At 47.1% G+C, this 25,693-nt stretch overlaps 1 protein-coding gene across 11 annotated transcripts in view; it reads left to right on the forward strand.

Annotated features, from left to right (window-relative positions):
• Positions 1-25,693, forward strand: part of NUMB (NUMB endocytic adaptor protein) — a 421,644-nt gene that overhangs the window by 386,369 nt on the left and 9,582 nt on the right. For 9 of the 11 annotated variants that reach the window (XM_085627239.1, XM_085627246.1, XM_085627238.1 and 6 more), the window contains one exon: positions 7,813-7,962. The exons of the other annotated variants lie outside the window; for them this stretch is intronic. In XM_085627239.1, the coding sequence (XP_085483365.1) occupies positions 7,813-7,962 (150 nt within the window). The remainder of the gene's footprint in view (positions 1-7,812; positions 7,963-25,693) is intronic. 11 annotated transcript variants of the gene reach the window in all.

The raw sequence follows: 25,693 nt of genomic DNA on the forward strand, positions 1-25,693 counted from the left end.
TGGTACTAAGTGCTCCTTGGGAAGTCTAGAAGGCCCCACAAGAAGCTACCGATCAGATAAGACATTCTCATGCAGCAACACATCAGGCATCCAGACCTCAAGCCGCTCAACCTATCAGTATTGCAGATGTGGTTTTAGAATTGGGCCACCTAAAGCTCCCTGATGAGTGTATGGCCATACTGCATGAAGCTCGTAGGCCACCTACATGTGCATGTTATGCAGCCAAGTGGAAACGATGTATCCGCTATTGCATCTTAAAACAACTAGACCCCTTCATGGCCAGGGTTCAACAAAAATCTCCTATCTTTTACACCTCAAAGGTAAGTGTTGCATTTATTACAACATGTCTCCATTTAGTCATGCTCACAACATACATCCAAAATAGAGAACATTCATCACTATTCAAAATCTCTGCGGTTAAGAGGGAATTAAAAGGGTAATACCACCTAGAATACCTCCAACCTCTACATGAAACCTTTGCATAATTCTCACGGGCCTATAGGTCCACGATTTGAACCTTTCCATTTTGCAACCTACAGTTTCTATCCTGAAAAATTACCTTCTTAGTAGCCTTAACCTCACTCCGACACATCATTGAGTGACATTAACTCAATTCTAGAACCATTCATTTAGGTTCCATAGACAAAGTGGTCCTTAGAATTAATCCAAAGTTCTTGCCTAAGGTAATCTCACCTTTTCACATCATCCAGACAATTGTGCTGCCCGCTTTCATTCTCTAGAACCAGATTCAGTTGCGGAAAGGGCATTGCACACCTCAAGCGAGTGCTCATGTGCTATGTTGTCAAGACTAAGTCATTCCGCTAAGCTAACCAACTCTTTCTAGCTTTTACTAAACTACACAAAGATTACTCTATTTCTAAAACGGGCATTGCATGGTGGATTGTCAAGTGTATCCAGACATGCTACACCAAACTTAAACTGAAACTTGGTGTCCCTCCCAGAGTGCATTACACACAAAAAGGGGGTGACCATGGATTTCCTACTTAACATCCTATTCTACTGTAAGCATCAGTTTGCAGCGTATCGTGCTGTAGATTCAGATGTGCCCACCCTCCTCTCCAGAAGGTAGCAATGATGGCATTCATCACTTTCTCACACTTTTAAAAAACTTCTTTAGCAACTTCAAGTGCACGCTGCAGACCATAGTAGTCGTACTGTACCCTCCACTTTCACTTTTCACCTGCAGAGCGGAAAAAATTCTAGTGTGGAGTTGGTGTGCATGCACATTGTGGATTAAAGGAGTCGTTGCAGCATAATCTGATAGAGATTTCTAGCTGCAGATTCCTTGCCTTTGAATTTCCCAGATGTCCGGCTAGATCCGGAAATTATTTGCTGAACAATACCCCTTGAGCGCAACGTTGGGTGGCTCTATTCGGCTCCACGTGACATCAGCGGCGGAGGTAATGTCGGTTATGACGTTGTAGTACCTGTATAGTCAGTTCTTTTCTTTCCGCGCCAATTAAGCGTCAATGTGGGAAGAGCTACCCCTCTGTCGCTTTTTGACAAGCCTTTTCTCGACTTTTTGTTGAATTTGGAATTTTTTCTAACTTTGTGTGCGAGGATGTCTTCGAGGAAGACCGGGTTCAAGCTGCGTGGTACCTGCCACCACATGATGTTGGTTACTGCCCCCCTCCCCCCTTACCTCGTCTGTCTCTCTGGTATCTCGAGCGCGACCACGATTCAAAGTCTTGCTCGGGCTATGGCTCCGAAGACCTTGCGGGAGCGGGCTATGAAGCTCCTTGCGGCCCGGCAGTCGACACCGTCCAGCGAGACTCCGTAGAGGTCTCGTTCCCGATCGAAGATGAGGTGGTCGCGGGACCGCTCCCAGAGCCCAAAGTCTTTTTCGTCCCACTCGAGGTCTTCGGGACACTCTGGGAAGAGGCACAAGAAGAAGAAGAAGTCCAAGGGGACTTCATCTTCACCTCGGCTGTCGTCCGTCGACAAAAGAGGTAAGGATGCCCAGGTGCCCATCGGCGCCATCAGCCCCATCCTTATCCCCGACGACATGGAGTCGGAACAATATCGCTCGATGTCGATTGAACCCAGGGGTTCTATGTTGTCGTCTGAACACTTTGAGGATGTGTTGGGCTCGGGAGAGGAATGGGAGGGGTCTATGGACCCTTTGGAACACCAGGATGACTCTGCGGAGCAGTTAGACTGGTATGGGGAACTTGGGAAAGCCAGTGGACTAGAAACTGGCATACTCTCTCCGCCAACCATGGCTACAGAGGGGGGCCGAGGGGCATTCTATGCCATGGTGGTTAAAGGGGCAGCAGAGGTCCTCAGACTAGAGCTGCCTTCCATGCAGGTCGGGACTAATCTCCTGACTGAAGTGCTTCAACCTGGGGCTTCCACCTCTGAACCCCTTTTGCCCTTTAACGAAGGACTAACTGATGTCCTTCTTGGCATGTGGTTCAAGCCTAGCACAGGGGCTCCTGTGAATAGAACATTTTCAGGGCACCATCGCCCAGCTCCGGGCGACCCAAAGTTCCTCAGCCTACAACCTACCCCAAAAAGTTTGGTGGTGCATGCCTTCACATGCCAGGGCGCGTTCCCTTCCACCCCTCTGGGTAGGGAATCCAAGAGGCTGGATTCAATTGGTAAGAAGATGTTTTCTTCCTCCAACCTGGCATTGCAGTCAGTGAATACCGCTTGCTTATTGGGCCGTTTCTCCCACTCCCTTTGGGAGACTGTTGCACAATTGCTGCCACAAGTCCCGGAGGAGGCCCTGGCTGTGCTCTCTCAAGCAGTTCAGGATGGGAGAGATGCAGCAAAATTCACCGTAAGGTGTGGCCTTGATACAACGTATACTCTGGGCAGATCGATTTCCAGGACAGTGGCCTTGAGGCACCACACCAGGCTTAGGACAACTGGCTTCTCAGGCGATGTCCAAGCAAATTTGATGGACATGCCTTTTGTTGGAACCAGTCTTTTTGGGGGAAAGGCAGATTCGGCCCAAGGACTCTTGAGCTACGGCCAGATCCTTGGGCCTCTCTTCTACTCCTCATGGCCAGTCTACCTTTCGCCCCATTTGTGGCAACGGAAGGGGTTTCCAGCCACGTCAGCCCTATCCCAGCTACCGTCCTGCACAGGCTTCCCAAGCCGTGCAGGGACGTGGACGCGGTTTATTCCAACCTAGGAATGGAAGCCAGAAATATTCGGCCACCCGGCCCTCGGCAGCTGCAGCCTCCAAGCACTCCTAGGCGACATCTGCAAGACCACACCACTCGCCGGTATAATCCATCATCTCCATCTCCCCAACTGGAGGCCCATAATATTGGAAAAGTGGGTCTTACAGATCATTCAGGAGGGCTATTCTCTGCCTTACCTTTCTTTTCCTCCTCCCATTCTGCCAAATCAGGAACGGCTGACGGAGGATCATCTGAAATTACTCCAGGAGGAAGCTACAGCTCTCTTGGCCAAGGGAGTTCTAGAAAGGGTCCGGGTTTCAGAAGTAGACAGTGGCTGTTATTCCCGCTACTTTCTGATAACGAAGAAGAACAAAGGGTTGCGGCCCATTTTAGATCTTCGGACCGTCAATCTCTTCCTCAAAAAGGAGAAGTTCAAGGTGCTTACTGTATCGAAAATCTTGTCTGCTCTAGACTTGATGGTAGCGTTGGACCTGCAGGATGTGTATATTTTTACATTCCCATCCTGCCAGGCCACAGGCGTTACCTGCGGTTCAAGGGCGGCCGCGAGCACTTTGTTTACCGTGCTCCCCTTCAGCCTTACCAGTGCCCCTTGGCTGTTCACAAAGGTGATGCCCGTGGTCGCAGCTCATCTGGTCAGGTTAGGGGTTTCAGTCTTCCCCTACCTGGACGACTGCCTGTTGAAGGTGTCCTCGCCCCAGGCTGTTGTCTCCCACCTTCAGACTATGGCAGACCTCCTGCATTCGCTGGGGTTCTCTATAAACGTGCCGCAGTCACACTGAACTCCTTCTCTTACGCTCCCTTCCATCTGAGCTGTTCTGGATACAGTGCAGTTTCGGGCCCATCCTCCGGAGCAGCGAGCCCAGGATATTCTGGTTATGATTCTGATGTTTCAGCCTCTGTCCTGGATTTCGGTGAGACTGACTCGGAGGCTGTTAGGCCTCATGGCCTCCTGCATCCTGTTGGTAAAGCATGCCAGTTGGCGTATGCGGGATTTGCAATGGGACCTGCATCGAGGAAATCTTACCAACTCGGTCCAGATCTCGGAAGGAACTGCGAGAGATCTGCACTGGTGTTGGGTCAATGGCAGACCCCTCTCCCTTCCCCATCCAGAGCTCACAGTTGTGACAAAATCCGTCACTTCTGGGATTGGGCGGCCATCTGGGAGAGGTGGAGATCAAGGGACACTGGTCTCTGGCAGAGTGGGGGCGCAACATAAATTTGTTGGAGCTTCGAGCGATTCGATTGGCATTGAAAGCATTGGTGTTTATGGATTACAACATCGCCATGTGGTACTGCAGCAAGCAGGGCGGGGTGTGTTTGTGGACCCTTTGTTGAGAGGCCCTGCGTCTCTAGACATGGCTGGAACAGCAGGGCATAACCCCGGTGGTTCAACACCTGGCAGGTTCTCTGAACATCAGGGCGGGTGAACTCTGCCGTCGATGCCTAGTGGATCACGAATGGCATCTCCAGTCAGAGGTGGCGCAAGGTCTCTTTTAGCGGTAGTGAGAACCTTGGGTCGATTTGTTCGCCTCCTAAGAGAACGCACAGTGTCAGCAATACTGCACGCTGGAGTATCCAAGACAGCTATCACTTGGCAACGCTTTTTGTCACGAGTGGAGCTCAGGCCTGCTCTACGCCTTTTCGTCCACACCACTTCTGCTCAGGGTTCTGAAGAAGATCAGGAGCAACCGGACCCAAGTCATTCTTGTGGCTCCGGACTGGACGATGAGTCTGGTACCAAGAGCTTCTGAAGATGAGCATCGATCCTCCGATCAGGCTGCCCCTTTGGGAGGATCTTCTGTCGCACCAGTAGGTGAGGGTCCTCATCCCGAACCTGTAAACTCTGTGCCTCCATGCGTGGAGATTGAGTGGTAGCAGTTGATGACTTTTGACCTTCCTCCCGAAGTATATAATTTGGCAGCCAGGTGGCCTTCCGCTAAGACGGTATACTCCTGCTGTTGGCAGAAATTTTTATTATTCTGTACAGAAAGGCCTATTGACCCTCTTTCTGCTTCTTTCCACTGTTCTTTTATATATTCGGACCCTTACCCAACAGGGCTCTGCTTTGGGAACTCCTAAGGGTTACCTTTCTGCTCGGTCTGCTTTTCTACGGCTGCCAGACCAACCTCTCTCTTAAGGTATCTGATTGTAAATAGGTTTTTAAAGGGGCTGGCGCACTTGTTTCCGCCCATGCCCTTTGTTATGCCACAGGGGGACATTAATTTGGTCCTCACTTATCTTGTGTGGTCCCTTTGTACCTTTACGCAACTGTCCCCTCCGCCTGCTTACCATCAAGTCCGCTTTTTTAGGGACGATTACATCTGCCTGGAGGGTGAGTGAACTGCTGGCGTTATCTTGCACGCCTTCCTACATGATGTCTTTTCCAGACAAAGTGGTGCTTCGCACACATGCTTCTTTCTTGCCAAAGGTTGTGACCCCATTCCATCTGGGTCAATGCATCACGCTGCCCACCTCCTTTGCCCCTCCCCCCCATCCCTCTAAGGAAGAGGAGCGTCTCTACAGTGTGGACCCAAAAAGAGCATTGTCGTTCTACCATGACCGCACAAAAGAGTTCCGGGTGGACGACCAACTCTTTGTACGTGGGACGGGCAGTGCAGAAAAGGACCATCTCTCGCTGGGTCGTTCTCTGCATTAAGATTTGCTGTGCCCTGGCTCAGAAGCAGCCCCCTGAGGGATTCAGGGCCAATTTCACCAGGGAGAAGACTGCAACTACGGCCTTGGTGCGGTATTTCCCAGTCCTTGACATCTCTCAGGCGGCAACGTGGGCATCCTTGCACACGTTTGCCAAGCACTACTGCATGGACAATCAGGTCCATAAGGACGGACATTTTGCCAGTTCGGTCCTACAGGACTTCCTAGTATAAGGTACTGGTCCTCAACCCACCGCCTGGATGGTATGGCTTGGGTATCAAATTCAGTGGGAAGAGATCTGCAGCTAGAAGTCTCTATCAGATGAACAAGTTACTTACATTATGTGTGAGACTCTAACTAGCTGCAGATTTCTTACAGCCCCACCCATGCCTCTCCGCATTGCGGACTGATTTTATTAGGGCTAGGGTTACTTCCCTTTTCAGGGCCCTAGTTTGCATACATTTATGTCAGTTACTTGTGGCTCTGCACTTATGGCTTGAAAAACCTAAAGGTATTGACATTCACGTGTCTGGGTGACGCCTATATAGGTAACACGACGCCATAACCGACGACGGCAAGCGGAACCGAATGGCGCCACTCAACGGTGCGCGCGAGGGGTATTGCTTAGCAAAAGTTTCCAGATCCTGCCTGACGCCTGGTTAATTCAAAGGTAAGGAATCTGCAGCTAGATGGTCTCTACCAGATAATGCATTACAGAAGGTAAGTAACTTGTTCATCCTGCTGTGACATGCATTAGCCAGGCACTGAATGGCCATCTAAGTACGTTGCGTGTAGTGTTCTAGCAGAGACAGCAGCAAACAAAGTGACTCCTGCTTGTACCAATGGGTGTTGATCACTTTGGCCCCTTTCGACTGAATTCCCAGAAATTTCATTAGCTGGTCCCTTCACTCTTTTTTTTCTTTGTGATTTTATCCCAATGGAACTCGGCAAGAAAGTGAATCTAATCCTGAGCTGCTTGGTGGAAGAAGCACAGGCATTTGAGCATAAAGGTATCTTCAGAACCTTAAATATAGACGTTTTACTGAAGTGTGTTTGATGTTTTTTAAATGTATATTTAGCAGTAATAACACTGCGCCTGTAATCAAGCAGGGGTCTAGTTAGGTCTACATTTTCTACCTCCATGGGCTTTTTGTTTATAACTTTTCCGTCGCCCTCAGTATGGATTTAAGGCCTTTTTAGTCATCAGCTGAATCCACTATCGTGATGTTTCTTGCCTCAGGTTTAAATGGAACAATCGGGTCTGAAGTTGATCGGGTGGAGAAATATTGCTGGTTATTAGATAAATGAAAAAATAAAATAAAAAAGAATGCTGTTATTGCATTGTTACATTGTCCTGTCAGTTGAGGTTTAAAGGCCTCCTTTATGGCATACAATCGAGTTCCCCTAATAAGCTGGTATCTGTTTATATTGCTTTACCATTCTGTTATCCTACTTCCTGTTGCAAAGCATGTGAATTTGGACCATGATAGGAGCTAGATATACCTTGCTTTAAGCAGTAAAAGGGAACTAAAACAGCTAGACTGTTTTTACTCATCTTCCAGTTCATGCAATGTTTTCTAAATGCACATGCTTTTCCTTTATACCTGTATCAGCGGTATCCTGTTGTTTGGCTGCTTACTTCCTTTTAACCTGCCTACATTTTGTTGCACCTAAAGTAGTGATGTGTAACTCCTTAACTTCTTCTCACTTTAAATGAAGCCATGCAATAATGATGGTAAGATTACATTTGCATAATGCTGATTCTTTTCAGTCTTCATACTAATATGCCTTTTTCAAAACAATTATTTAGTTGCTTTACAGACTAATTTAATTGCAAACTTAATCGCCATGTTTGTCTTTTGTAAGCTTTTGTTTGGATGGTGAATAGAAAAAAAATGTGTTAACAAAACTAAATCGTTGTAATGTTGCTTGTTTCGTCATGCCAGGCATGAACTAACAGCTTTGATGTTGTCTGCTCCGATTTTAGTGAATGGTACTGCTTCTGCCTTCTCTTTGCCGGCAGCCCAACCTGTTGTAGCACCAGCTGCAGCAATGCCTGTTCGTGAAACCAACCCCTGGGCTGGTGCCCCTGCTGCTCCCACCCTTACTAACTCTGGAGCTGCAGTCACTCCTGCTGGTAAGACTGGGAAAGGCCGAATGATGTCAGGGTGTCGGGATTAGTAGTTTGAAGCTGAAAAGGATAGTAGAAATGCAGATTTGAGCTTTTATAGTATCACATTGGTATTGTGGTACCTTTAGCCCTCTGCTAATTGTCAAATTGTCCCACCATATAAAAGTCCGGTTGGGCAGTTTTAAATAAATAAAAAGGCTGCACAGCCAATATTTCCCATGCGTATTCTTCCACGCATCTAGACCTGCCCACGCCTGTACATACCACGTCTGCACACACTTCTTCGAGGACCCTATGTGAAGTGGCGTCTATTTTCTTGTGTGTTTCTTGGCCTGGTGTGTGGAACATTATTCAAGGTTTGTACTTTTTTCCAAGACCGGATTAAAAAAAGATAATAATAATTGGTTATCATATAAACTTTTTCCAGCCTTGTAGACTTCCCCAATTCAAAGGATGCAGTATTAATCTGGCTACAAGTTCAAATGCTGGTATCTCCACCCTCTCAGGAGAATTATGTTGATGCTGTGATTCTTAGGCTGAGACTCTCTGAAGAAATTTTGGTTGGAGAACTATGTTTAGTGGGAACTAAACTTTTGTTCTTCATTAAAGTCGTTGTATCTGACTGTACTATACAATTAGAGCCAAACTGGGCTACACACAATTCCCTTTATCTGCCTTCTCAGGCTAAGAGAATGAGAGCTGTTCCTTTTGGGACCTAATCACGTTGTATTAGTACCTTTAATCTTTCATATCAGACAACTTGTTCACTCCACATCCTGTTACTATGGGTCCAGAAGAAAAGGGCATTGCTACCAAATAAAGAAACTTGGGTTATGGCTACCGTGTGGTTGGCTGGCCTGAGTCCAGTCCCAGTGGAACATTTTACTGCAATCACTGTATCACTGTGCTGCCAGTGAATCGGTTGTTTGAGTATAGCACCATCTAATATCCCAATGCATCATTTAAAGGGTAACTCTGTGGTTCACGAGTCTGTGGCTAAATCATTCAGATGAGTCTATTTTGAGCTTCTTGACCGAGACACACATTTCAGGATAGAGAGAGGGAGCAGTACTTGCACTTTTCTTTTCCCTTAATGTTCTAAGTGACTAGTAAAAAGAAAAAAGGTAAAAAAACAAGAAAAAGAATCTGGTGTATGGTTCGATCAAGATCTCTCCTTCAAACATCAGGTTTGATGTAGTCTGGAATACCAGTCTCCAGTTTGAGACTAGAACGTGTTCTCACCTTTCTCCAACAGAGTCACAGGCTTGACCATACATGAGCCCTAATTCTGCTCACACTACTGTAACACACTCTACTTTGAGGCACTGAAAAGTTCCCTGCATAGTGACGTGCGTGCAGCCATTCCATGATGGTGCCCAATACATGAATAGCTGGATCTCTTGGTACTGATTCTTGTTAGACCGGGAGGGACGCATTAAGCCATGGTGGAGAAAGCCTGCCCTTACCGAGATTGAAGTGGCATGAGCAGGGCTGTGGCAACATACCCATTTTGTGTTCAGTAGTGATCAGTAGTTGAACAAACCTATTTACCCATGTCCCTGGAATGGGGCCTCCTGTCCCACTCGTGTATAGTTCATTGGTGATGTACTTCTTGCACTTGGCCTTCATGGATTATATGTAGCTCCAGACTTCGTGTGATACTTGCATGCGCTTGATGGTATGCATGTGCATGCCTGTGAATGTCCCATAACATGGAGCTTGAGGATTCAATTTTGGAAGCCCAGGGCCTGGAGAGACCTGTGGAGATGAGGACTGCAACCCCCAGACAGCAGAGATGTATTGCTGACACTTCCGAGGCCTGGAATGGGACACACGCTGCTGGAGCGGGAGAAGGACATCCTCTATGCACATCAAAGGTCTCTGATTTAAGAACAAGTTACTGGTCTGTGTGACCTGGGCATATTGTCGGGGAGATGTTGGGATTGGTAATGTTGGCTCTGTGCGCAAGGGAATCTTGATTGAGAGGAAGGTTTGGGCCTTTGAACCACATGGGGCATATTTCAGTGGAGGCTGACATCCAAGTGTGATCCCTGGTTACTTCCGTAGTCTGTAAATGCTCAGTCGGAATTGGAACCACTCCTGCTGTAACAGACTGTCCCTTTCTCCAGAGGCAACGCAGGGGAGAGAGGACTTCAAAGGAGCGGACACCCCATCCTAAATTTCAAAGCTAGACACTAAATCATATGTGTCTAGATTTGGACTATAAAGATTGGAGCATGAGTCCCACACGTGGTTTAACAGCACTGCTCATCAGGAGAAAAGACCTAACCAACACTTCAAGCTGCTACAATCAGGACAGGGGTCTGCCAGTCTCCCAGTTAGGTGAGGTACCATCATCCTGGAGCCAGGAACACATGCCCTGTGCTTAGATCACCAGCCTTCTGCTTCCTACCAAGACCAATATGACCTCTGAGGAGAAGAAGAGAGCCTGGAAGGAGCGAGGCTCAGCAAAGATTCTGGCAAGTTGATCCTGATGAGCAGAGGAGGAAGAGCCCTTTCCAGACTGGTCCAGTGTTGCGAGATAGAAGTCTGTTCTCTGGTGGAAGTTGGTAACTCCTGCCGGCGCTATGTGAAGTTGCGGGCCTTCACCTAATGTCACTGATCTCATTGACGCACATGTCTGTGGCTCATGTATAGCAGGGTGGAGGGATACGGAGACTGTTGGGGCGGCTTCCTGTGTTAGAGGAGTACCCGCAACAAGCAGAAGGACTCGAGAACAAGACCAGAAGCTTTAAACCCTTAAGCATTCTTTCTGGGATTTTCCATCCCAAAATGACAAAGCTGGTCTTGTTTCACTCTTGCACCTCCCTATGCTGAGGGAGATCATTTTTCACCTGCGTGCTCCCTCTTCAGTACATTTCTTCTCCTTGCGCTGTGGTTTGGCCAAGTGACATGTTGTTGCAGTATAAGTTTAACATAAGGCCCCTCCACCCAGACAACTCCTTTACCTCTCCCTGTTAGCTAAGCACACGGAGTAGAGTCGGATTTCTTGATTCCTTCAACCTTGGCACTATTATTTTCCTCAGCTAAGACTAATGCGGCTTAGTCCTTTAGCATCTTTTTCTTTTTCTGGATTACAGGATAAAATTATTTTAAGTGCATGTATATATTTTTGGGAAATGTTTTCTGTAGATTGGTCAGTTAATTCTGTGTTAAAATAAGAAGTCTTCCTGAAGCAGGCTAGTTAAAATTGCACTGAGTATTAGCTGAGAAAGTATGTAAACTAGTCTTATTCCTGCAAGCATTCTTCAATTTTTTTAAAGTTTTCTTCCCCTTTTAAAAAAAATCTATGTAGCTTCATTTTGTTTTGTTTTACATCTTAAGATTTAATATTCCGTTATCAAAAAGCCACTTATGACCTGAACATATACCCTCCTCCTCTGAGGTCAAGGCAGCAGAATGTGTGAATGTGTGCTGTATGTGCTGCTGTAGATCACATGCTGTGAACACTCCTTCCATCTAGTGTTCGGAGATTGCAACATCCTTTCCGGGCCGATGTGCACAAAACAAAACACTCTTAGTGCTGGATGACCAGAACACTTTCATTCAAGAATATAAGTGTTGGATGAGCTTAGAGAGTAGTGTTGTATTTAAATGTCTCATGGGGAGAGTATGGAGAACACCCATTTACATTTTGCTCTTCCTGAATAGTAAATTTCTGTGGTGGGAGCAGCATTGGTCTGTAATCTCTGCTTACGGAGAGACTAAAGTGAGGCTGTTTGTGTTCTTTCTAACGATTTTGGACCAAAAAACTATTCTTCACCAAAGAGACAAATGCTAGGTGTACTACTCTGCGACGCAGCACTAGGACTGTACTAAGCTTTTGTTTGTCGTGGTCATCAAAACGTCCGGTTCAGACAACAGGCCAGTCATTCAGGTGATCTGGACTGCCTTGTATATGTCCTCTAATGACTCTTCCTCCAGGGCCCACACCGAAACATGCACCCAGTACTAATAACCGCTTCAGGTTTGGCGGTGGTCACTGAGGACCGACCTTTAGACCCAGAGCCTTGAAAAAAACGGGTCACAGGAATGAGGATCTTTCCTCCTGGGATCAACCTCCGATTGAGGCTCTGCTCCAAAGCAAGCAAAATTTCCTAGAGTTCCATGCCTTTCCCAATGAACCACCTACAAAACAAGCATTGGCATAACCAATAGGTCTCACCTTTGGGACCTTATAAGTGTTTAGCCATGCAACAGTTGATGTTGTTGCACCAAGAATATTGTGCTGGATATCTAAACACTTATAAGGTCCCAAAGGCGAGACCTGTTGGCTATGCCAATGCTTGTTTTCCTTCTTATGATCCATTTTTCTAAAACCAGCAGTGATGGGAAAGGAGAGATTTGTGGCATCCTATTTATTTTCTATACTCGTTAAATGCATGTCATAACTTTCCCGACGCTCTACCCTTGACATGACGACAGGGTCAGTTTGAACTTGATACTTGCTGAAGGGACACAGGGTGTGGGAGGGAAGCTCGAGGAGGCCTGATCACCCCGGGTACAGTAATTGTGGAGAGTAAAACATAAAGAATGCGAAAATGGAGGGAAAGTATATGGGACTGGAGAAGTAGACAATACGAGAAGGAAACTTTGGAGGACATTAATGCCCCGGTTATGTTTACACGATGCGCAGTGACGTAGTGATACGAAGTCCTGGTTCAAAGCTGCTGCCAGTGCTCTCCTAGCGGGCCCATTCATATTTCTGGGTAAGGGGTTTCTGGCGTCTCCCGCCCAGCTATCCTGCAAGATGGGCTTTTGGTGGGTGGACAGTCCTTAAATCTGATTACGTCTAATTGCACAGCCATAGAGTGCTTCGCAGCCTCCTTGGGGTTATGAAGCGCTGTGCAAGTTTTACAGTACAGAGCAATGCAAGGACTTAAAAGTGATGCTCTAACTGCACCCACAGGCCACGTGTTTACCCAGTCAGAGCGGGTCTGGGCTCTGCAGCCAGGGAGGGGTTAACGTGAGTAGTCAGCCTGCTGGTTCCACATTAGAGTTAAAGCAAGTAAGAGCTGGCCAAGCTGCAAGGCAGCGCCGCACGACCGACCTCTGCTGGGTATGGCGAGGGGAGCGCAGACCCCAGACGATTGCCGCCATCTGTCCCAAATGTGGCAGAGAGGCTGCCAGCCTTACTGGGGGGCCGAGGTGCCGCCATTTTCTCCAGAGACAACTGGTGCCTGAATGAGCCACGAGACAGCTGGGCCTTTACAGAGCTGTGCATTGTTACTCTCTGTAGCCAGCAGAGCTGTCACTGGGAGACTGCAGAGGTGACATCTGTAGACAGCTGAGCTGTCACTGGAAACTTTAGAATCTGGGCTGTCGGGCTAGTCTGAAGGGATGCTGTATGCAGACATCTCCTGGAGGAGACTGCAGGGGTGCGATCTCTAGACAGGGAGACACGGAAATGTCTCTGCGTTCTCTATAGACTGGTGGGCTGTCACAGATGGTGACTGCCGAAGCGCTCCGGAGGGCTGTGCCATCATTTGAGGGGGTACAGGCATCTGAGCTGATGCAGGAGGACTGGTCAGAAAAACTGTCTCAAGCGCAGATGCCATCGGTGCTGTCTGTAGACGGCTGAGTTGTCAGTGGACACTGCGCAGGTATGGTCTGTTAATAGCCGAGCTGTCACAAAATAACTGTAAAAGTGGGAGGTCACATTCTTAACAGTGGCACTTTCTATGGCAGTTCTCTAAGTAGCACACTCTGTTTGCAGCTGTCACGCTCTCTAAGTAACTATCTCCATGGGCCGATGTCACCTACTGTAAGTAGCACTCTCCTGGGAGCTGCCACATTTTGAAAGTACGACTCTGTATGCGAAGCGGTTACATTGTCTCACTAGCATCCACTATGGGGTATTGTGTAAACTCGCCCTTCCTTGACAGCTGTCACATTCTGTAAGGAGCACTCTCTTTTGGTAGCTGCCATGCTCTGTAACTCTCTCTGTAAGCAGCTGTCACATTTTGTAAGCAACGCTGCCTACAGTTGTCCCATTCCGTCAGAAGCAGTCTTTATTAGCAGCTTTCACTTTCAGTAAGTAGCAATCTCCATGGGCAGCTGTCGGATTGCTAAAGAGCGCCCTTTGTTGACAGCTGTCACATGCTGTAAGTAGGACTTTCTATGGAGATCGGTCAGATTTTGTAGGCAGCGCTCACTAGGTACTGATAACAAGCACGCGAATGGTGCGCGCGCCACAGCGAAACATCTGTTTTTAATTATCGCGCACGCGTCTGGGCACGATAATTCAAAACAGATGATGCCTGTGCGGGTCACCGCAAGCAATAGGCAGTGGACGGAGCAAAGGCGGGACATGAAACCGCCTTTGCCCAATTGCGTGTTGTCTTTCTTAGAAAGACGCACGCAAAGCCCAATAGCCTGTGCGAAAAACAAAAACACACGCACGAGCGTGTGGTGAGCATGGTGAGCTTTCTGAAGCCCCTTACTAAAAGTCTCACAAGCAGCGCACGCGCGCTGCTCTAGACTCGACCTAAAAAGCACAGTCATTGGTGCCATCCACATCAGTGGAAACGGTTTGATGCCGATTGGCCTGGCCACCAAATTTGAATCCGAAACATCCTTCAACTCTGGGATCCAAAGAGGGTGATCATCCAGATCATAAGTAAAAGACAACCTATATTGATCCTATAATTAAACATGTAATATAGCATATAATCGGACATGTTGTAGCATGATCCCCTTCCAACACAAGAAATATAGGCTTGCGTTTAAGGAAGTTTTATCTGAGGATACAAGGGCAAATTTCATCCCAACATGTGAAGGCAGCACCCCCTGTGCCACAAACAGTTGATCCACCCACACCACCTCCCCAGTCGCCATCCAACCAACACATTCTGTGTATAGCAGCTTCTACAAGGATATAACTGCAGACCCATTGCCAATTAATGAGGTTCCAGGACGTGTTGAACAGCAGAGTGATCCCTGGTATGATTTAAGATCAGTTTCCCAGGAGCACTCCTCCTTACAGCCATACCCAGTGAGAGCTGCAAAAAGAACAATTGATGGACAGAATGCAGAACAATGTCATACATTCACCCCAGGACAGAGATCTGGGCCTAAATCCATCGTTTTTTTGCTCACCATGCCATTCCAGTTAGGACCCAGCCATATGCAAATCAGTCTTGACCCTGCACCTAATGGGAGCAGTCCAGCCCGAAGTGCCAGGCCAGGTCCTCCCTGGACTGGAAACAAGCATCCTAGGACCGGTTTCGGACTTTCAGCCCTCATCGGCCAGGATAGCTTGACTCCAGTGGCTTGGAGAGTACGGGACCCACGTCTGGGCATAACAGTCCCACTCTGGATGACAAATGCAAAAAGAACAATTGATGGACAGAATGCAGAACAATGTCATACATTCACCCCAGTACAGAGATCTGGGCCTAAACTGGGATGGCATGGTGAGCAAAAGAACGATAGATTTAACCCAGATCTCTTGACTGGGGGTGAATGTTTGATTTATTCAGCATTCCGACCATCATTTGTTTATGTAGCACTATTATACCCAGTGAGAGCTTCACCACTGTAGGAATATTCCTCTTTACATGGTATACCAAAAAGAGGTATACCATGCAAAGAGCCAGGTATTCCCGTACTTGTGGACAGGGGCTTGCTCTAGTAATCCCAAGGTGCTTCTTTTAGGGGTAGTGTGGTTGAGCAGCCTTAGGCTTATCAGAGAGGAGCGTTAGACATCTGCAAATACACATAATAATCAATAAATTATGCACACTACTCAATAAGGAAATCCACACTAATTTATGAAAATAACACATATCTTTATATATGTTTAAGCACCAGAATCAATACGATCAGGTAAGTACGTTTTTTAAGAGAAATACTTTTGCATTTAAAAAGTCAACACTGCATTTTTTAGAAGATACAATGTTATCCTATGGGAGGAAAACAAGTATGGCATTCAGGTACAGTACAACAACTTACGAGACCAATCTCCTAGACTTAAGGTGAGTATTGGGCAAGGTCCAAGGCAGCACCAACAGGTCACCTCAGGCAGCACTGAGGCGGCCAGGTACAGAGGTGCTTTTCAGCATTAGGTGCCCAATGCTATCCTGGGGGGGCGGTGTCACTCTGGTTGAAAAGAGGCTGCAGCCTTGGTCAGGGAAGCCAGTCTGTCTGAACCACATGGAGGGGCTCCGGACTCACGATGCTTGGGAAGGCCGGGACACCTTTGGTCCTCTTCTCCATGGGCCAGGGGCGACAGGTGCAGAGGTGTCTTTAGGGGTAGGATTTTCGTCACCGGGATCACTCGCAGTAGGGGGGATGTGCAAACAGAGGCTGCAGGCGGCGGCAAGAAGTCCACAGTGGGCAAGTCCAAGGTGAGCTTTGACTCTGGAGGGCTGGGGACTATGCTGGCACAGTTGGTCCGCTTCTGCTCGGGCTAGGCAGCACGGATGCAGTGGTGCTTTCCAGTGTAGGGTTTTGGCAGTCCGGGGGCCTCTCTGGTCTCTTAGGGTGCCTGCAGGGTGCAGTGAAGCAGTTCCGCTGCTCCATGTGAGTTCTTGAGTTTTGGCAAAAGTGCTGGTGGTCCTCCCACGCCTTTGGGGCACAGCAGCTTGCAGGATGAGCCGACTTTGGCGCAATCGTCATGAACACCCGGCAGGCCGAGAGGGTTGGCTCCAAGTCAGTTGCTTCTTCTACATTTCTTGCTTTTCGGGGATCTTTGGTCCTTCTTCTTTTGGTCGGCAGGATCTGATTTTCTGGTGCCGGGCCTCCCCAAAAAACTGAATTATGGGGCGATAGGGGAGAGTAGGGTAGTAGCCAATGGCCTACTTACCCCTGGAGTCACTGCGCGCCCCCTATATGACCACTTCCTGAGGCCAGTGGGCGTAACCCTGTCCCAGGGATTCAAAATTTGCCATTAACAAGATGGTCACTTCTGAAAGTTCGGATCAACTTCAGGTAGCCCAGTTCAGGGGTGGTGCTTGCCTGAGGGTGGACACGCCTGTTTTGCCTAGCTACTTTTTTCCCCTGTCCAGGTGTCAAAGGGCTCTAGACAAAGGGGTTGGTTTCCTCTCCTGTGAGAGAAGCCAGATTCACATACCAAAGGCAGTGGGCCTCTTTGAAGCTCCCCGGCCCTGGAATGCTAATCCGAAGGTCACCCTGTGGGCAGGGGTGCAAAGCACCCCCTACTCGAGCAGGCTTGATTTACGGCCCCCGGCGAGCAAAGGCCCTCAGCCTTGGGGATCAGTAACTCATCTTTGGTGACAAGCTGGTAAGAACCAGTTAGTCAACATACCAGTGGCTTGTAGGGTTTTTGGGGGCACCTACCTCTAAGGTGCACTCCGGGTGCAGGTGTTGCTAAACCCGGCACTGGCATCAGTGTGGATTTATTAATATGAGATACTTTATACCAAACATCCCTATTGTCGTGGAAGCCATCATGTAGCTGGGGAACTAGTTTTCACCGGTGTCCAGCACATGTTTTTAAAATGGCTTCCCTGATCACTCGAACTGACAGTTATGGAACTGACCAGTACGGGGGGATATCTGCTATGGCAGTTAGGCCCTCACATGTAGTAGAGTGCACCTTGCCTTAGGTCTGAAAGACCTGCTGTAGGGGCGACTTACCTATACTGCATGCAGCGTCTACAGGCATGGCGCACAGGCTGTGTGCCATGTGTTTTCACTTTTGTCTGCACCAAGACAGCCTGTAGTGGCAGTCTGCATTAGCTTGATAAGGGGTCCCTTAGGGTGACACAATTCGGGCTGCCACCCAAGAGGATCCTCTTTAGTATACCTCAGGCCCTAGGTACCAGGGGTACCATTCACTAGAGACTTAGCGGGTACTAAAGGGATCTTCAATTAGAGCAAACAACTGCACAGTTTTGGAAAAGAGATGTGGCATTGGGGACCTGGTTAGCAGGAACCCAGTGCACTTCCAGTCGAAATCACTTCAAATACCAGGCAAAAAGTGTGTGGGGGGGTGGTAAAAAAAAAAAAAAGGGCACTTACCAAAAACCAACAAACAATACATCTGCGTTTCGCGTAGTCATTGTTAGGGCTGGAGCTCATCATTAGGTGCCAATATATGTATATGTAGATCGGGTGTCTCCGAGTAGCTCATGAGCTTACTAGTAGCTATCCAGCTACATGTGAGTAGCTCTCCTGTGTACAGCCCAGCCTACTAATATAGAAACTTTTGCTTGGTTTGATTGTTTGAATACCAAATTTAAAAAGCATGCGTTTGACCAAAAATGTGTGTCTTTTCAGAACTCAAAAGCTGATGTTTGGTGAAAAATAGTTACGTTTTCACAATGAATGTAAAGATATTATTTGAGTTAGAGAGATCTATTACTCATTATTTCCTCGATGCCATGAGGATTGCAGCTACGGCTGTTAAGCATTACCCATGTAGATGCATTCCAAATTGAGTGCTCTTTTACTTTCCTTCTGACAACCCTGCCTAATACACTGATGTGATCACTGCTGACCATCTTGGATCGGCTGATCACTAACATTAGTAGCTCTGGATGATTTTCATTGAACATAAGTATTACAGACAAGTTTGGAGTCCCCCGATGTAGATGAAGAGAAATATGACTTCTTAATTGAACCACCTTCAAAGGCAGAAAGCGCTCCCCATTTCCAATCAATACTCCCCTAAAGAACTTTTAAGATCCGGTGAAATCAAGGGTAGTTTACACTCAGAATAGAGAAGCTTACACCTGCAATCTTTAATATTCATAAGAGGCCACATACCCACTGGGGGTCCATATTGCAAGGAAAATAGCATTCATACAGGTCACGGGCGACTCTACACCACCAGAATAAGAAAGCAAACACACTGCTGCAGCTGGAACGCTCATGACACTAGTCGTTCAACATGGGGGTAGTGGTGCATTGCACATACAAGTGGCTTTTCTATCTAGCTATGGCAGGGAAACAATGAAAGCACTGCTACAACACCTTGCAAACATGCAAAAAAAAAGAGAATGACTTGCTGCAAGTATGCAGAGGACGCCGAGTAGCTACAGCAGCAATGCAGGTATACTTTAGCACACTGCTGGCTAGAATACATGCATGGTTCAGAGTCTCCAGTTTTCACCCATAAGTGAAGCAGCATCTTAAAAGCCTCCCATTTAATGGACAAATTCGGTTTGGGCTACAAGTCAGTGAGATGATTGAGATAGTAAAAAAGATACAGATACTGCCAAAGCCATTGTATTTTACAGCACCAGCCAGGGTTTTGTAGGCCTCAATTAAATGGAAGAGCGAAAGGCACATCTTCCACCGCAAGGCAGCACTATAAAATACAGCAGCCCTTTCAGGAGCAGGGCCAGCGACTATCCAATCAAACAGTATCAAAGAGGTGAGTTCAGAGGCAATGGCCACACCAATGGAAGTGGGGAACAGAGTAGTGACCTTCATGTTCTCAACCTTTACATCTCATTAGTCACTTTAAAATGGCCATTTGCAGGATGTCTTCTCCCTGATCCAAGTGGGGGATTACATTGAGGCCCTCAACCTTAATCAAAGGTGCCTATTTCCATATACCTATTTATCTCGGTCACCGCTGGTCCCTCAGATTCATGCCATGTGGTATTCATTCTTACGCTAGTCAAAGCATTGCCATTTGGGGTGACAACAATCCACAGATTATTCACCAAATCTCTTGGCTGTTGTGGCAGTACATTTATGGTGCCATTAGATGCATGTGTTTCCGCACCTAGACAATTTGCTGGTGAAAGGGAGCAGCCATGCACAATGCCTGACACAAATGCAAGAACCATTCCACTATAAATGCTAAATAATCCCATCTTCGTAAAAGTGTACTGAGGCTTTCCTTAGATACACACTTAGTGTAATAACCGATAAAGCATACTTAAGCAATGAGAGAGCGATTGCATTTAGAAGGCTGCTTCCCCTTTATCAAATCACTACATCTGACAGTGAGGGCAATAATGAAACTGGTACTGATAATGGTGTTGTGTATTTCATTAGTACCAAATGCAAGGTTGCCTGTGTATCGCCTTTTGGATGTCTTGCAAGACAGTGGTCACAAGCGACTGGGAAATTTAGTCAATCAATCAAGGAGTTTGTAGAGCACACTATTCGCCCGTGAGGGTCTCAAGGCACTAGGGGGGAGGAGGGGGTGCTGTTACTGCTCGAACAGCGAGGTTTTGAGTAGCCTCCTGAACGTTAGTAGGTCTTGGGTCTGCCGTAGGAGGATGGGGAGGGTGTTCCAGGTCTTGGCGGCAAGGTAGGAGAATGATCTGCCGCCGGAGGTCGCTCTTCGGATGCGGGGGATGGTGGCGAGGGCGCGGTAGGCGGAGCGGAGCTGGCGGTTCGGGTGTAGAAGGTGAGTCGTCTTTTGAGGTATGCTGGTCCGGTGTCGTGGAGTGTTTTGTGCGCGTGGGTGAGGAACCTGAAGGTGATCCTCTTGCTGACGAGCAGCCAGTGCAGGTCTCTCAGGTGGGGTGTGATGTAGCTGTGTCGAGGGATGTCGAGGATCAGGTGGGCCGAGGCGTTCTGTATGCGTTGTAGTCGTTTCAGCAGTTTGGCCGGGGCTCCCGCGTAGAGGGCGTTTCCGTAGTCCAGCCTGCTGCTGACGAGGGCCTGGGTGACCGTTTTTTTTGTGTCGGTAGGGATCCACCTGTAGATCTTGCGGAGCATGCGGAGGTTGTTGAAGCAGGAGGATGAGACGGCATTGACTTGCTTGGTCATGGAGAGTTTTGAGTCGAGGATGAACCCCAGGTTGCGTGCGTGGTCAGTGGGTGTTGGTGCTGCTCCCAGGGCGGTCGGCCACCACGGGTCGTCCCAGGCTGAGGGGGTGGAGCCGAGGATGAGGACTTCCGTCTTATCCGAGTTCAGCTTCAGACGGCTGTTCTGCATCCATTCGGCGACAGCTTTCATTCCTTCGTGGAGGTTAGTCTTGGCGGTGAGGGGTCCTTAGTGAGGGAGAGGATCAGTTGTGTGTTGTCAGCGTAGGAGATGATGTTGAGGTCGGCGAGCGGGGCCATGTAGATGTTGAACAATGTCGGTCTGAGGTGATCCTTGGGGTACGCCTCAGATGATCTTGGAGGCTTCGGAACGGAAAGGGGGGAGGCGGACGCTCTGGGTTCTGCCGGAGAGGAAGGAGGTGGTCCATTCCAGAGCCTTGTCTCGGATCCCTGCGTCGTGGAGGTGTGTGCGTAGGGTGCGGTGGCAGACCATGTCGAAGGCGGCTGATCGGTCCAGGAGGATGAGGACTGCGGCTTTGCCATTGTCCAGCAGGGCCCTGATGTCATCGGTGGCAGCGATGAGGGCAGTTTCGGTGCTGTGGTTGCTGCAGAACCCGGACTGGGACGGGTCCAGGATGTTGTTCTCCTCGAGGTAGCGGGTCAGCTGCTTGTTGACGGTTTTCTCGATGACCTTTGCCGGGAACTGGAGCAGGGAGATGGGCCAGAAGTTCTTAAGGTCCCTTGGATCTGCCTTGGGTTTCTTGAGCAAGGTGTTGATCTCTGCTTGCTTCCAGCTCTCCGGGAAGGTCACGGTCTCGAAGGAGATGTTTGATGGCCTTGCGGAGATGGGGTGCGATGGTGGCGCTGGCTTTGTTGAAGATGTGGTGTGGGCACGGGTCTGACGGGGAGCCGGAGTGGATGGTGTTCATGATTTTGATGGTGTTGTCATCGTTGATGTTAGTCCAGGTGAGCATGTGGTCGTTGTGGGTGGTGGTCGTGGGGTCTGAGGTGTCTTTGGCTGTCGTGGTGGTCTGGTTTTCGAAGCTGTGGTGTTGGAGTCCCTAGTGATGGTGGAGCTCAAATGGTGGCGTCAAAAGAACATGTTACTAGTAGGTTGTTCCTTTATCTAGCTGCAAGTGATCCTCAAGGCAGAAGTATCCCTCATAGGCTGGGGAATGTACGTGAACACCTTAACTGTCCACGACGAATGGACACCCCAGGGGCAACTTCTTCACTTTAATGTGCTGGAGTTGATTGCAGTAAAACTAGCCCTTCCGGCTTTTGAAAAACAAATTTGCAACAAAGTAGTGTTTGTTGACAGACAGCATGGAATCTATGTATTATCTTAAGAAGCTTGGAGGCACACACTTGAAACAGCTTTCTTATCTGGGTTTCTTCTACTCCATTCAACACCAAGTACATCTGTTAGAGGAACACCTTCCAGGAGTGGGCAAGGACTTTGCAGATCTCCTCAACAGGAACTGTCAACGAACGCATGAGTGGGAAATCAACAATCTGATGCTCAACTATTCCATCCAACATTGAAGCACACAAACAGTCGATTTGTTTGCAACATATGAGAATGAAAAATGCCAAAACTTTGCATCCAGATACCTTCCCACATAGTCTTTTCGGCAATGCTCTATGGATCAAGTGGTCAAGGACATTTACTTACACTTCACCGCAATATTTCTATTTCCTTTTATTATTAGCAAAATACTTCAAACATCAGTGCAACTTATCCACATAGCTCCACCCTAGGCCCAATAGGCATGGTGCTCAGTTCTTGTGGAAATGTCAGTCCACACTCAAGAGAATTGCATTTGTACCCAGACCTGCTCAGCCAACAATATTGCATTCCAATCTGTGGGAACTCAGTCTTGCAATCTGGGACTACAGATCTTAGCATTTGCATAGCTACATTTCACTGCGGTGTGTATTGAAATAGTATTAGAGGCTAGAAAAACAACCACTTTGGGCATGTTATACAACCATATGGTAACATTTCGTACATTACTGTTACGTATTACACTTACAGAAATCAGGCTGGTCTACAAATCAGTATGCATACACCTAGCAGCGATACCTGTCTAATTGCAAAACAGATTTCAGTCTGTTTTTAAAATTTTAGTAGTCCTAATCATTACCCATCATGGAGGGTTGTAAAAGGCTGACACCACCAACCTTACTGCTTATTCCTTCCTGGAATCTAAACATTGTCCTCCCTCGGTTTATGGTGGCCGCCCTTGCGCTTTTGCAGTTCCTTTCATGGACAGTGGATTTCGTAGTAACAGTCACATCCTTACTCAAAGTCAGTGAGCTATAAGCCTTTTCAGTTGAAGAACTTTCAAACAGGTACATAAAGACAGAATTGTGTTTAGAACGCATCCTTCATTTCTTATCAAAGGTAGTTTTGCCCTTTCATGTTAATCAGTCAATTGAGTTATATTCTTTCTTCCCTCAACCACAGTCGTATGCGCAAAGAACTGTACATACTTTATATGCCATCATGTATTACATTTCAGTACAGAGTCGAATCACAAATCCAAACAATTGTTTGTTGCATTTGCACAACCACACCTCGGGAAACCAATCTAATAAGCGAGGTATGCCAGGTGGCTTACAAGGTGTTTCCATATATGTTATGCACACATCCTACTTATAAGAAAGGCGATTCAATGGCCTTTCGCTGTAATAATCCACTAGTAGACATTTGCAGAGCTGCAACCTGGTGATCCATTCACACATCACCAAGCATTACTGCATGGACATTCAAGCATGACTAGAAGTACAAGGTGGTCGGAACTTACCTAAAATATCTGTTCGAGACATCTCCTCCTTTTGCATGCTAACTATCTTTTTAGGGGAGTACTGCTTTCATGCATGTAATCTAAAGTAGTAAATGCTTCAAACGGAAACACTACTTACCTGTAGCATTCAGTTTGCTACGAGTCTTGCTGAAAATCCCCCGTTTCCCTGCCCCCCACAGTGGAAATGGACATATAGCAGTGTGTCTGGAACTATATTCTTTATCTTTCTCTAGTTCATAGACAATTTAATGCCTTTCATCGCCACACTAGCTCTTACCCAAAGGAGAAAACACAGTCTAAGGTGAACTCTTGGTCGTGGTGCATTTTGGGTATCAGGGAGGTAACATGAGCCACCTCGAAGCCAGAACTTTCTCTAAACAAAAAGAATTTGCAATGTCAAAGTCCAACACTAGATGGCAGGGTTGTGTACAGCATGTGAATCTGAAGCACTTTAAGCTCATTTCCTCATGCGTTGATTATTTTCCTAATACTATTGGGTGAACCGGTGAGACTCCTTCCAGGGCAGATTGTCTTCGTCAAATTGAAAGCCGTGGAGATGATCATTACTCTATCACCCCTGCGTAAACTGAATATTCTGGATCAATGTGAAACACCAAAAGTTTCAATTATCTTCTCACAGACTTGTCCCTTTTCAGTTTTGTCCCAAACTTCAGTAGTTATCCATTCTGGTTTCTACTGCACTAGGATAAAGAAAAGGGCTTGCTCTCCTGAAACATGTAGACAGCTATTTTGAATATGATTTTGGTGCAGCCCCTCAGTGGGAAAATACTGTACAGATATTTGAAACTTGACCCAGAAGTGATTAGCAAGTTTAGGTATATTATAGAGAAGTGGCTGTTAACATTAGTTATGTCCAGGACACAACTTATAGACAAGAGCATAACACAGTCCCCTTCAGCCCATGTAGAGCAGACAGAGGGGGGGGGGGTCTAACTATCCATGGGCCCCCATTCAGCCCAAGGCCATTGAGTATCTGTGCTATATGGGAGACTCTGGGGGGGCCATCAATACATTCCGCAGAGGATCTCTATCATTTATGTTATACCACTGCTTCAAGAGTCTCAGCCTTACTCTTCCTTCCTATATTAACCCCTTCGCTGCTAGGCCTTTCCCCCCCTGTGCGAAGCCTTTTTTGGGCTATTTGGGGTAGTGCGCGCTTAGGCCCCTGTAACTTTTTGACCACATTGGGTATCCACGCCAAATTTGCGTCCTTTTCTTCCAACATCATGGGGATTCTAAGGTACCCAGGGTTTGTGGATTCTCCTAGAGGGTTCCCAGAAATTAGTCCAAATACAGCAACATTTTGTTTTTTTTGTGAAAAATGGGAACAACTGGCTGCAAATGAAAGCGTCTGGGTTTTTCTCTGCAAATGGTATCAAAAAAGGGTTTGTGGGGCTGAAATCACCATTTCTCCAGCTTTCAGGGAATTACATATTTTTGTCAGAAATCCAACATTTTTTACACAGTTTTGCCATTTTTCTGGGACATACCCTATTTTTGCTATTTTTTGTGCTTTCAACCTCCTTCCAGTTAATGGTAGAAATGGGTACAAAGGCAATAATGGATCCTGGAAAGCTATACATTTTTGAAAAGTAGACAAAATTCTGTATTCAGCAAGGGGTCATTTGTGTAGATCCGTCAAGGTTTCTTAATAGAAACTACCAGTTAAATATAGGAAAAATTAGTTGAAAAAAGCAGCCTTTTGTGTCAACGTTTTCACCTGTAACTTCTTCTAATTATGACATCTCTTTGAAAGCAATGTACCGTTACATCCGCTGGACCTTCCTGGTTGTGGGGATATATAGGACTTGTAGGTTCACCAAGAGCCCAACGAACCCAGAGTAAAAAACTGAGCAGCATTTTGTAATGGTTTTTTATTATGTTCCGTGTATATAGCAATTATTGTGGGAAAATGTATACATGGAAAAATCGGTATGAAAGACACCTATGTATTTCTGAAATGGGAACAAATTACAGAGTTTAGAAACAGTGCATATTTGCACATTTTCGAAATTGGGAATACTCATACTAGCATGAGAGTTATTGGTCATTTTTCAAAATGACTTTTTTTTTACACAATGTCTTTCATTTGGAAGGGAGAAATGCATAAAAAATCAATAGGTAATAACAGTTGCTTTACAAATCTGAACTACCCTAAGTCTCCCGATAAAAATGATAGCTCACTTGTGTGGC

The sequence above is a fragment of the Triturus cristatus genome, chromosome 9 (genome assembly GCF_964204655.1).
Source record: "Triturus cristatus chromosome 9, aTriCri1.1, whole genome shotgun sequence".
In the NCBI taxonomy this organism is placed as follows: Eukaryota; Metazoa; Chordata; class Amphibia; order Caudata; family Salamandridae; genus Triturus; species Triturus cristatus.